Here is a 13,591-nt window from a genome sequence, read left to right on the forward strand (position 1 = left end):
GAGGTTGAGTTTACAATCAAACGAACATCGGGAAGCTGCGGTTGTGCAATTCAGCAGCGATGCAACAAACATGAAACAAACAGAGTAACATCAGATCATCCTGCTTGCTGGAAAACTGTGTTACTCTGTTGGAGGACTGTGAAAAAACATTAAAGTGTTCTGCAAGTAAGAAAAAAAACAGGTGAGAGACTTGCAGGCTGGGTGCCAGCAGGTCCGACAGAGAAGAAGGAATGTTGAGAGATGAAGGAGAAGCAGAATTATGACTATGAATGTAAACTGTGCAGCAGGAGCTGGTGAGAGCTGGACACTGGAGGCACGTGACAAGAGCGATATAACGTGGGATGTGTGTGAAAAGAACTGCGGAGATTACAGAGATGGAGGAGGAGGACAGAAAAAGTGGGAGGCTGAGAGACGGATGAGGGGGACGCAGAACGGTGCATCAATTATTATCTCAAAAATACACCAGCAAAACGACTTTTGCTAACTTTTGATAAGATACAGGAACCAACGGAGCTGTTTGGAAAATATTTGACTGCTTCTGTGTTTTCATTCAAGCCTCCTCTTTCAGATAGATGCCTTCAGTCGCCTGTTATAAACATCAACTTGGCATCTGCGAGCTCCACTTGGCTCAGCTGTGCAGAGATGACAAACGCAGGCCAGGAGAGACGATTAAGAAGAAAAGTAGAGGGTGAAAACAGTTTTGCTATTGTTTCCCCCTCCACGCTGAAAACCAATCCATTCAATCCCTGATGTCAAGGAAATTTATTAGCACATCAATTCTGTCAGAAACTGGATGTGTGTGAGCTTCTGAAACGGGTGCTGGAGGAGGACAAAGAGGGGAGGTGACATAAAAGAAACAAGACAAAAAGTGAAATGGCGGGAGTGACAGTGAGGATGACAGACAGGGTTTATGAAGTCTAAAAGAAGCACAAAGACAGTTTTGTGAGTGTTTTGAGGACTGTGTGAGTGTGACAGATAGGAAAATGTTTTTCGATGATGGTGGAACACTTCCACCATCATCAGGATCCAGGATCTGTTAATGCCACGTCTGAATAGTGAGGTATATGACATGTAGTATACTGTGTATAATATTACTTGGATCTCATGTTTCTTGGTTGATAACATGTAAAAAAGTTAAAGGACAGGTTTACAATTTTCTTAAAGTCTTTCTTAAAACCCATATGAACATTGAACTAGGTTTTTCTTGCTGTAATCATCCCTCCTGTTCATACTGACCATCAGAAGATCCCTTCATAAAGCACTTACAATGTAAGTGATGGGGTCCAAAATCCACAGTCCTCCCTCTGTGCAAAAATGTGTTTGAAAGCTAATCTGAAGCTAATATGAAGCTTCAGCATCCAAATGAGTCCAATCAAGTAGATATCTTTCAACGTTACAGTCTTTTTAGTGCCAAACTCTCTTTTTGTTACTATACTTCCACCGCAGCTCAACAGGGAAACACAAAGAGGGAATTTGATGCTAAAAAGACTAAATGTGGCAGATATCCACTTGATATAACTAACTCAGACTGCTGACGCCTCATATAAGCTTCAGACAAACTTTTTAATGCACTCACTTACATTTAAAACGCATTAGGGGATCTCTTTATAGCCAGTATGAACAGGAGGAATAATTACAGTGAAGAAAACCTCTTTCACTGCTCATATGGACATCTGACAGCAGCCGATCCATGTGGTTTCACAAACACATGGATCTAATACAAAAGTGGGATATAAGTGAGATTCTCAAGTCATTTTTGAATATAATAGAGTGTATTACGGAAGAAGCTTATTATTACATTTTATCCAGACTGTACCCCATTAGGAGCACCAAGGTCTGTTAGTCAGGGTAAAAAATATCACATCATTAATCCTTTCACACTTTCTCCTAGTAGTCGGTATTCTTTCCTTTTAATGGAACAGAAAATTGGAGACTTAATTTAGTAGTCCAGTATTTTTTTTTTTTTGCAGATTCACGATAATCGTGTTGTGTAAGGAGTCTAGTAAAGCTGTGAGGAAGACTGACCTGTTGTGATGAGGCCATGATGGTCTTCAGGGAGTCCAGGTCTGCCCTGCTGGACACCAGCTCTCTCTGCAGCTCCTGAAGCTGCTGCAGCTGATCCCTCTCCTAGACAAAAAAAAAAAAGTCTTCAGGTTATTTCAGGTAACTCACATCAGCTCAGCTTGAGATCATCAAGAAAAACGATGGACACATAAAGGATTGGGTTGCACCAGCTGTTTGTAAATTAATTACTAAGTTTGTGCGTAAAGTCCTTCCTAAATTCTTAGAAATGTGTTTGCACCATTAAAACTTAAGAAATGTCTTAGCTGGTAAAGACTTAAGTAATGTGTAAATTGGTTGCTAGGAAACAACTGTAGCACTGCCCAATAAGAAGCAATCAGCTATGTAAACAGGAAGTCACCGTAGCATCACAAGCTATAACATAACTTACAAAAAATAACAGTTTTAGGGGCCAAAAGATAAAATAAACTTAATCCTTGGTGAATGTAGGTATGAATTTGTTTATCTATATCTGCATACTTGCATACTCATTTTAAAATGAGTAGTATTCATGCAGTTAACAGTGAGAGGGAAATATCCGCTAAGCTAAGCCAACTAAATATCTGCTAAAAACTAAAATATCTGCTAAGCTAACTGTCATTATTTGGTCCAACAATATTAGAATTGAGTTTTGTAATTTAAGTGTCATGTCAGATATGTTGACCATTATTACCTTGTTTACTCTTCAATCTAAATAAATGCAACAGGTTTTGATTTAGTGAAGCTTGAATCTCCATTTAGTAAACACTGACGTTATAATGAGGATAAGTTTCAACTTATGAACAGCTGGTACAACCGGCTCCAAAACCTTTAGAGAAATGTCAGACATTATCTACCGTCGGCTGGGTCTCCATCAAAGTGTGTAGGACTTTCTGACACTCAGTGAGTTAGCTTGTGTTGTTCTTATATCTTAGTCTTACCAAAATCTTTAAGTTTAAAGCTCCATAAAGACAATATTTCTCCAAGAAGATGCCAAAGTCTTTTTATAGCCAAATAATTGCATTACCCCAAAAATCCACCTTTTACCTGATTATTTCGTATTTTCCTCCCTGTCAAAGCTATGGTTACTTGCTCCCTGCAGTCACTATCAAAGTATGCGTGTTTGGTGCTTATATAAAATGTGTGTCATCCTCACCTGTCTGTCTGCAGCCTCCTGGGCGATTTTCACCTTCTCTTGCATCTCTTTCCTCACCTCCTCCACTTCATCCTGTGCTGCCCGGGCCACCGTCATCTGCCGGGTCACCTCTGCGTTCTGCACACACAGAAGCACATGGGACACAGATGCAGACGTGCAGAGATACATACCAACATAATTTAGGACAGAGGCTGGACCTTCAGCTTGGAGGAAATATAAAAAGGACACTACAGGGACAGGACTTAATTTAACTTCAAAGTTTTTATAGGAGGACACAAGGACATAAGGGAAGGATTTTATGAACATTTTATGATGCAAGAGCTGTTTTTCTCACCTTCCTCAGCAGGTCTGCGTGACTCTGAACAAGCTCTGTGTACTTCTCCTTCAGTTTGGTGTAGCGCTGCTCATTGGCCTGAGCTTTTTCTGCAAAGCGACAGTAAATGACGGAAGCATGTGAGGAAACTGCAGTTAAACTGTTGTTGCAATAAAGCTATAAAAGGCCTAGTTTGGTAAATTCTTTTTATCCAATCACCACTTATTGTTTTCTACTTCTTTTTTGTCTCTTGTGAGAAATTAAAGGATGAGTGTTTTTAAATCGCTGCTCCCTGTTTAGTTTCTGGTCTTAATTTTGAGTACAGACAGATTTTTTTTCTCCAACACTGGAACAATTAAATAATTTAAATTCTGAGAGGAAGCAGCCTACCCTTGAAATACATCTACACTTCCAAATCTGCAGCCCACACTACTTAGTAGAGTCACTGATATAACCAGGAGCAGATGGAAGAATCAGAAAATGAAGGTGATAAAACACGAAGCAGGAAGTCTTCACTGGACGTTTAATGGACTAGTGTGTCCAAAGAAAGTTAATATCATGTCCCTGTTCTGTAAAAGTGGGACAGCATCCATTGTGTTTACATTTTATTCAACACTACTTGAATTGTATCAATACAGTAAAAATATGTAATAATGCCGAGCTGATAGAAGTACTAACTCTCTATCTCCGTCAGGCTCCGCTGCTCCTTCTCCGTGTCCTCTCGTACCCTCCGCAGGTCATCCAGCTCTGCCCTCAGGAACTCGCTCTCCCCTGCGGCCTGCAGTCTCAGGTGGCTCTGCTCCGCTAGCTCCGCCTCCAGCTCATTGATACGCCCGCGCAGTGCCTGACACAACCGACCACTCTGGTGAGGGATGCAGAGAGAGGCAGGGAGGGAGGAAAGGGAACAGAGTAGGAATAAGAGACAGAGATGGAGAAAAAGGTGATGAATTTTTTGTTGTTGTTGAGATATGAGTCTGAGATAAATAACGGGAAATAATTCTTCTCTTTACCTCCAGCCTGAAAGATACCAACTCCTCTTTTAAGGCCTTGTTCTCCTTGGTCAGCTGTTCAATCAGACGGTCTCTGATGCACACAGAAAAACATCTCTCCTCAATCAAACGCTTAATGATCTTTGTTTCTATTTTTGTATTGTAGTGAACTGAAAACCCATATCTGTGCGGCAAAGTAAATTTGGGATCAGTGGATAATAGATGTAAAAAAGACAGGTGTACCTAATTTTTTGGTGCAAATGTATGTAAGAATAATTTCTCTTCTCCTCCTTTAACTGTAATTGTTATGACAGCTATACAATACAAATACACATATAACAATGTAACATTTTCAAGCCTTACTTGTCGTCTTTGCGCATGCCGTTCTGACTGTTGAAGTTGAATGGGTCAATAGCAGCCGAGGTGCCAAACAGGTCGTCAAACTTTGTCTCCACAGGAGCCTGGGTGAGAATGTTTAATACTGGTAAAACTTAACATGTCCTGATGTCATTGAATCATTACATACTGGAGTTTGTATATCCAAATATATGTTCCTGTAGCTCCATGTCATCTAATGAACTACATTTAACACACCTGGTTATGAATTCACTGCTAAAAACAATATTCAGCTCATGCACTGTCTATCATCCAGGTGTTTTGCAGCTGGACTGCTCTGAAGGTCCAAAATTAATAATCGCATTACATAAGAAGACAAATATTCTCAAGTTCAGCTTCAACAGCCAGTTATGTGAACGTCAATATCATGACATGCTAACAAAAATATAGTAGGATTAGCAAGAATGTAACAAATATGCTGTTTCAAATGGGAGACTATTCCCTGCTAGCATCTATTCCCTTCTGAATACTCCCACAATCAAAACATCCCTCTGAATTTTTTGATTGCTGATTATGGCAGCACACAGCCAGACAGCAGCTCACAGAACAGATGGGTTGCATTTAAGAAGGCACCATTCAGAGATACTTGTCTGGTTTATTTACCGGCAGCACAGGGACGTCGGTGTCCACCAGGTCGTCTGTTTCCACCACGTGCTCTGACTCGGGGGACGACGACTCGGCCGGGATCACAACCACGGGGCTGATGTGCTCCGACAGAGCCGATGCACGCAGGAAGTTAGGAGGATTCTGTAACAATCACACATTTTTTTATTATATAAGAATGTTTTTCAACTTTTGCAGCATTAAGAGAGGGACATGCATAATGCAGTTTCCCAAAAGCACCAATCAAGTATAGTTGAAAGGTTTATAAATAACTGGCAAATAAACTTATACTATCAAAAAACAGAGGTTTTTAATGGAAAATGATTAAACTGATTGGTTAACCTGAATCAGCCCTAATGGGTCAACCTGGAGCTTAGGTGTGTTTAATATGTGGAAAAAGTTAAGATTTACGAAAGCCAGTCCTCACCTCAGGCAACTGTGGGATCTGAATCAGCCTCTTGAAGTACTGCAAGTTACTGGAGCGATAAAACAGACTCTTTAATCTGAAACAGAGAGAAGGAAAGATAAGCACAGACACAAGGAAAAGGGGAATGGTGAGAGAATCAGAGTGAGGTTTAGACTTTGAAAATTCATTCAACATGGTACTAAAAGTTCAGTCCTCTGGGTCACACACAGAGAGTACCAGTGAAACTGTGACTGACTGGTTTTCTGCCTGTGTGTGTGTGTGACTGCGAGTGGAAGTTCATACTTCTTAAACTGTTCCTGGAAGCGATCTCTGTGGCCCTGGAGAGTGTCTGCTGGAAGGCCTGCAAGTACACACAAAACACACACACACATCAGTGCTTGGGCATGTAAAGTGTTCAGGTGAAACGAATATATCTGTGCTTGAGTGCACACATGGATGATGGGATTTGTGGATGAATATATCAAAACTGTCAGGTGAAAGCCTCCAAATCTACAAAACGCCAGCTTCTCAGAAACTGAGAGAAGGTTTTTTGAGATGCATTTTAGAGTTCATGCAGCTGAGCTGTGAAAGATTTCATGAGCTCAAGGGGTCAGAGAAATTCTTAAAATCAGAGAAGAGCATGTCGTCTTTGAATGTTTTGAAGAAAAGCGTCACCCATTCTAAGTATTCTAACACATTATTTTTACACCTGAAGATGTTTAAGAGCTGAAGGTAAAGCTAGAAACTCATCAGCTAAATCCAATGCTGATTAACAGAGGTTGGGCCTCATGCAAGAGCCACTCCAGACCAGATTTAAGTGGTGCGTATGAGTGATTTAAGAGAATTTGTGGCATTTACCGATTTTCTCAACAAAATTCAGAGTGGTCCAGACCTGTCGTATGAGTATTATAGTCTTTGTTCTTTGACTAAAATAAATAATAATAAAATTTCTTTTTACCATATTATCATCATCATTGCTTGCCAAGTAGATTTTTTAGAGAGATTTTTGAGATTTAATTGGTATATTTTGGCATATTGGCATAACTGACCTCCTATCGGCATATCTGACCTCCACTCTGTTTTTATTTCTGCTCTAATGACCTGTCGTTGGTAGTGTAATCATATTTTCTAATTGTTTCCCGAGATATGACTACTGACCCTGCAAAATTTGTTATGCTTTTGTCTGCTGCCTTTGAAGCTCCGAAGTGTTCATTTTACTCCTGGGTGACATTTTTATGAATGAAGCCTTATATGGTAATTCAAGGGCGCTGATTATGCTCTATAATAAAATCCTACATACTCGCCTCCTCATGAAGAGGTGGCATTCAACAGGTTAAAACGAGCGATTTACAAAGAGTTTGCGCAGATGGGAGAGTCTAGTGAATCTTGGAACACAAAAAAATGACTAACGAAACTGTGATGTACTGTAAGTTAATTATTATTAAAATAGGTGGCATTTCCCTTTTGCTTGAAGTCAACACATGTCAAATCACCAAGACTGGAGATAAAAAACTTCTTCACCAGAAACATTGAACAACTTTAACTGAGTGCTGTTTCTACTGAGCCTGTAGTTGTGCAGTTTGACCAACAGAGGTGTGTGTCACTCACATGAGTGCAGCTTAAACAGCAGCTTCACGGTGTAGTCATACAGGTGGCTGCTGTCCAGGATGACTTGGATGAGGGGGGCAAGACGACACTGGCCCGCCGCCGTCACAGACACCGACCGAGACATGTCGAGAGAGCTGAATACTGGGAGTGGAGAGAGAAACACACACCCAGTCAATAAATGCACACCCAGGAACAACACACACACACACACACACACACACACACACACACACATTCACACATCAGTGATTATTAAGGCAAAAACAGAGAGACATGAATTTTTCGTTAATCAATTAAGTTGCCGGACTCTGTTCACTGCCTCAATCAGCCACTACAATTAATCAGCAATACACCATTCACTCATGCTTACTGAAAAAAGGCAGGAAAAAAGGGTTTAAAATGGAGCAGAAACCTGAACACTAACATGATTGTCTGACTCCCCCTGGCTCTCTCTCTACCATCATTACGCCCCTGTTTCATTTCCCTGCCGCCCTGCTCACACCCTCCCTAAAGCTTGAGAGCCTCTGTGCACTGCAGAGGTGTGGTTTCCTGCACAACTAGAAAACACACACACACAAACACACACAAAGAAACACAACCAGTCACACAGACACCTCAGGCCTGGTCTCTTTACCCCTTAAATGACGTGATTCTTTTAAAATACACCAGACCAGAGGAGGAAGCTGACAAGGCCTTTGAAATTAGGGTGTGAGGTCACCCAACACAGACTCTAATGTTTTATTATTTTAAGATCACATCCAGCATCTGAGTCGCTCAAAATACCACAGTTACGAGAAGGAAAAGTTGCCTTTTTTAACATGAACACTGAGGCTGAGATATGAGTTTACGGAGATGACGCTAATGCTGATATTAAATTCTAGTGGATGTCTTCATTTCTCTAGAAAGGGGAGGAGGAGGAGGAGATAGTCATCATCAGGACGCAGAGTGAAGGGCATGATAAATAGAAACCAGAATGTAATTTCCTCTTGCTCATTTATGAATGGAGGAGAGCGCAGCTTTTCCAGCATTTCCTCTGGTCACATACCGGCTGTCTATTTTTAGTCCCGTCCATACTTTAAGAGACCTGGGATGACTCACTCAGACAACAACAGGGCTCCAGTACGTAACCACTAATAGGTTTGTAGCAGACTGAGTCAGATGAGGTGGAGCTCTGACGTTACTGCTGATATCATCAGTCCACATCTGTCTGTGGAACTGTCTATTTCTGTGCCCCGTTACAGATGTGAACCTATCGCTCAGACTGTGTTCTTCCTGTCTGTTGTCAAGTGTGAACTCATGTGCATCAATCTGTGCGTTTGTGTGCCCGTGTGTAACGTTGTGCTTTGCCTCAGATAAGCGCAGCTGGTAGCGCAGAGCAAACAGTCAGACGGACCAGAATAACTTACCGCCCAAGAAGAGGTTGAGCTCACACTCCAGATAGTCAAACATCTCTACTGTCAACTGGAAGCTGGAGGAGGACAGACAGAAAGATAGAGAAAAAATAAATCACACGTTTTTGAGCAGACACACATGTCCGTTTTCAAGAAAGAAACGTGATTTCCAGTTTAGGCACATATTCTGGCCCGGGTCGGGATTTTCCATTTGAAGGCTGGTTGTTTTTCTGTTCCCTGTTCCTGAACAGCACGGCGCTCAGGCAGACGCTCAACGCTGGATAAATGCCTCCGTGTGCTCTGATTGGCTGAGTCATGCTCACAGCTGCAGTGAAATATCTAACATAACAGGCACCTGTAACTGCTTAATACAGCGGTTACCCAACATGGAATAAAGTGGAGCGGTCACAAGTAGATTAAAGGGATAAGAAAGAAAACATCTTTCTGTTACACAATGTTTTTTTTTTTCTGACATTCCTCAAATGTTTGATTTTTTTCCTTTGTGAAATACAAGATACTTTTACCTCTTCAGGTCTCTGAAAACCTTTTTTGTTTTGCTCTAGATGTAATTAGACTTTTTATCTCAGCTTTGTGATTTTACAGCAGTGTAAAGAATAAGCTTCGATGAGATAATAACATTTAAACATGACTATTAAATTCATTAAAATACAAGAATATGTTCACCATTTGAATTTGTCAAACTGTTTTTTCCACCAGCTTGTGCTGAACAGCGATCCTGATCTTGATGAATAGCTTCATGTGGCTCATTTGTAACATGAACGTCAGCTCTGGTGCATCATGATGAGAATATTCATCCGGTTTCATTTCATTTCACACTTTTGTCTACGTAGTTGAGAAATGACACAAAACCCCATTTATAACCACAACGATGATAACCATATTAATACCAACAACAGCAGAAGCAACCGACAGGCCACACTCACAAGTTGTTAACGTCATTCTCTCCCGCCTCGTCAAGCTGTCTGTTTGACATCTGCAGGTTGCCGGGGAAACGAGGGTTCTGAAAGAGAAGACCACAAGAGGACGGCTTTAAGCTCAAATAACAAGTTCAGCGACCCCAACGTCCATCTGAGACGAGCACAAGTCCGTTTACAGGCAGAAGCTGATGTTTCATCCCAATAACATGCTGATAAAATTTGTCTTGTTGTGCTTGAAGTGCTGGAATATAACTATATACATTTACTCGAGTACTGTACTTATGTAATTACTGTAGCATTTAATACTTCTACTCCACTACAGTTCAGAGGGAAATATTGTACTTTTTTTCTCCACTACATTTATATGACATCTTTAATAACTAGTTGCTTTACAGATTGAGATTTTTAATATAAATCATATGACAATGATGCACCGTTATAGATTAAAATATTCAACAATATAAAAAAAATGGTTCAAATTAGTTAAAACTACAACAGCTAAATGCTACATGTAAATACATAAGTAATAATAATCAAATAATCTGATATATATTGGTATGATAATAACATGGGCCAATAATACTTATTTACACTAAAAAAAGTTTTTCTTCTTGTGCCTTCAGTTGGATGTTTGAGCTTCACTGTGCAGAATGATGTGTGTGCAGAGTTTGACACTTGAAGGCTGTTTTAACTTTCATCTGCTGAAAGTGGAAAGTTCATCTGCGCTCATCTTAAATCTGAGTTAAAGGTGTGAACCTACAAGCATGATTTGTGATGTCACAACCTGTTTTTGTGACCAGTTGTGGTCCAATGTGCAACTTACATAACTTACCATAGTGTGATGTGGAAATCGGAAGCCTCAAGTGCAGTGCATCAGAGTATTTTTATGTCTTAAAACAAGCGTGGGTGCGGTCTTTAAGTGACTTATTTAAGTTTTATTTTCAATGCACAACTATTAATGGTAATGGTGTATTTTTACACTGCAGTAAAGGGTCTGAATACTTCCTCCACCTCTGCTGGCCGGTAGGTTTTTAAGATGAAACCCTTTGAATCTCTCAAGTAAATGTACTGTATGTGTTCACTACTGTGTTTTTTGTCCCACCAGATGGATCCAATCAAAACTAAACCCTGGTTATGTATCAAACAGGCTGTTGACTGGCTGCTTGTCACAATGGATTTAAGTTGCAGCATAAAAACTTGCAAACTATACCTGTTTCTCTCTGCCTACACGGTTAACTAGCTTGATACTGTTTGACATTTAATGCTATTTCCTTGTAGTGAGCAGGTGTGAGGACACCAAAGAGACGAAAAAAGATCCCCTGTGGTCAGGTGACAGATGTAACTTTCTCTGTACTGAATATTTTACACATCATAAGGCAGTGTTGGGCAAATAGCGGCCTGTGGGCCAAATCAGGCCCTCCAGCAAATATATTTGGCCCCTGATGAAAGCTGAAGTTTTGACTTCCACAATTACATCAAAAGTTTTACATCATTTTTAACAAACCTACTGTAGAGAACAAAATAAATATAATGCTTGTGTAAATCCCAAAAAATATAACCTTGTTACATCTGATACTGCCCCCACATGAGAAGAGCATTAAAACCATGTTGCACCGTGTTATTTGAACAGTTGATGGTGCTGAAATTAAATCTCATAAACCTACCAGCAATTTAATTTTAATGTGTGAATTCTAACACTTGCTTTAATTACAATTGTTGTTTTTCACAAACACAAATAGGAGGCAGTTTAACAGAAAATCTAAGTCAACAACAGACTTTCAATCAGCCGTTCATGAAGCAGGCCACTGTTTATTGCAAGTGGATTAGCTCATAAAATACGTCTCTAATCTAATAAAGTGCAACAGAGATCATATATCTGCATACAAGTGATTTCTAGCCAATTTAGTATTAAAATAAGCTGTAACTTTGTTAGCCTTCACTTACAATCCTAAGCAGTGTTATGAATCTATTTAATTCTCAAATTAATTTAAAGAAATAAACAAAACATATAGGCCTGCATTTTTCTTGAAAAGACCTCTCACTAAGGTATTATCAGTTAAGGAGCCATATTTCTATGGAATATACATTACTGTGCAAAAGTTTTAAGCACCCTGGATGTTTAGATTCCTATCCATTATGCAATACCATCAGGGAGGTGTCTGATCGGTCCCAAATTTATTCATGACATGACAATGACCCCAAGCATACAGCTAGAGTCATAAAGAACTATTTTCAGCGACAAGAAGAATGATGAGTCCTGCAACAGATGGTATGGTATGGCCCCCACAGAGCCAGGGTGGTTACAACAACCTACCTGCAAGTTACCATGAAAAACTGTGTTAAAGTGTACTGAGGAGAACTGCAGCTGTTTTAAAGCTGCTCACAGCAAATATTGATTTCATTTACTCAACGTTGTAAGAAGTTAATTGATAAATTGAAAACAATTTATAGCAATATTTTTGTAAGCATTCTCACTTTACTTTTAGTGCCTAAAACTTTTGCACAGTGCTGTACAAGTAAACATTAGATAATGATTATTTTGCAAGTAAAAAGGATCCAGGCAGACGTTCCTCTTAGCTTGCTAGCTCTTGGTAGGTTAAAAGTTAATATGAGACTGTGTTTACAGGAGCTGATTGTTGATTAATTGACCTTTATCGAGTGTGTGAGGAGAGACTGTGCACTACTTCTACCTCTGTGGGCTGAACAGTTGTTTTAGATCCGCTTACAGATCAATCAGTATGTTGACGTGTAAGTGACTATGAAGACAAATTTAGCAAATACTGGGCACAGAAAGGGTGAAATCAAAGCTGATCAAAGGGTTTAGTCACATAATTCCTTTGATTCTCCAGTGGCGTCTTGGCAAAGACAACCCTCACCCTTGGGTAAGACTTATCCAGCCGTCAGCAGAGCAACAACTAACCACATCTTCCTGTGATAGCATCAACACTGTGTGTTGGTCCCTCCACCACTGTTGCTCAGCTGTCTCATAAAAAGGCTACATTACAGATTCTTGTGAGGCCATTAGTGTAAAAGCCAGAATTTTCTATGAAGCAGGCCCCCCGCAGAGACACTCTGGCACTAAAAAGAGAGTCTGAGACAAAGATAATGTGTGATGAGGGAGACTGGCGCTTGGTTTTATAGGCCAGGCCAACTCACTTTGATGTGAAACTCCATTTTGGTGATGAGCAGTTTGAGGTAGATGCTGCACAGCTTCCCATAGCCTTCACTCAGGTGACCCTGGGGGAGAGAAGAGGAGGGAGATGCGATAGAGAGAGTGAGAGAGAGACATCAAGAGAAAAAAAAAAGACATGATAAAAGGTAGGAAACAATCTCTCCTCCTCCTGGAAGATTTGCAAGTTTGCTGGTTACCGAGGAAGCAAATCTTTTGGTATTTCAAGGAAATTTACTGCGGCACTTTGGCTGAAGGCAGCATTCAATAAACACGCAAAGAGCGAGCTATTTACATACTGCAGGACTGAACTACACCACAGCAGTAAAACGATTCTGTCTTCCTACTGCGCTGAAAAACACAGCTCAGTTTGGAGAAGGTACAGTTCACTTTAATCTGTGTGAAAATAACTCGGATCTGAGAGCGGGGGATAAAGCTGAACTGCCATATAGCTATGCAGCCAATTGCTTCTCACTTCCTCTTCCCTCGAGCCTGGGAGAGCGGGTGGCGATGACACAACAGGAAAGTGAGGCCACAACCCCGGTCACAGGGACCAAACTTCCTGTATCCTCCTGCCTGATG

The 13,591-nt window shown here is 40.4% G+C and overlaps 1 protein-coding gene across 6 annotated transcripts in view; it reads right to left on the reverse strand.

The window, feature by feature from the left end:
- hip1 (huntingtin interacting protein 1) overlaps positions 1 to 13,591 on the reverse strand; it is a 55,079-nt gene that overhangs the window by 13,128 nt on the left and 28,360 nt on the right. For all 6 annotated transcript variants that reach the window (XM_044353656.1, XM_044353658.1, XM_044353655.1 and 3 more), the window contains 13 exons: positions 12,997 to 13,077; positions 9,847 to 9,923; positions 8,918 to 8,979; positions 7,512 to 7,652; positions 6,207 to 6,264; positions 5,925 to 6,000; positions 5,498 to 5,641; positions 4,862 to 4,959; positions 4,520 to 4,592; positions 4,188 to 4,371; positions 3,531 to 3,619; positions 3,197 to 3,313; positions 2,026 to 2,127 (listed from right to left, as the gene is read on the reverse strand). In XM_044353656.1, the coding sequence (XP_044209591.1) occupies positions 2,026 to 2,127; positions 3,197 to 3,313; positions 3,531 to 3,619; positions 4,188 to 4,371; positions 4,520 to 4,592; positions 4,862 to 4,959; positions 5,498 to 5,641; positions 5,925 to 6,000; positions 6,207 to 6,264; positions 7,512 to 7,652; positions 8,918 to 8,979; positions 9,847 to 9,923; positions 12,997 to 13,077 (1,302 nt within the window). The remainder of the gene's footprint in view (positions 1 to 2,025; positions 2,128 to 3,196; positions 3,314 to 3,530; positions 3,620 to 4,187; positions 4,372 to 4,519; positions 4,593 to 4,861; positions 4,960 to 5,497; positions 5,642 to 5,924; positions 6,001 to 6,206; positions 6,265 to 7,511; positions 7,653 to 8,917; positions 8,980 to 9,846; positions 9,924 to 12,996; positions 13,078 to 13,591) is intronic.

Source organism: Thunnus albacares, chromosome 6, assembly GCF_914725855.1.
Source record: "Thunnus albacares chromosome 6, fThuAlb1.1, whole genome shotgun sequence".
NCBI classification, from domain to species: Eukaryota; Metazoa; Chordata; class Actinopteri; order Scombriformes; family Scombridae; genus Thunnus; species Thunnus albacares.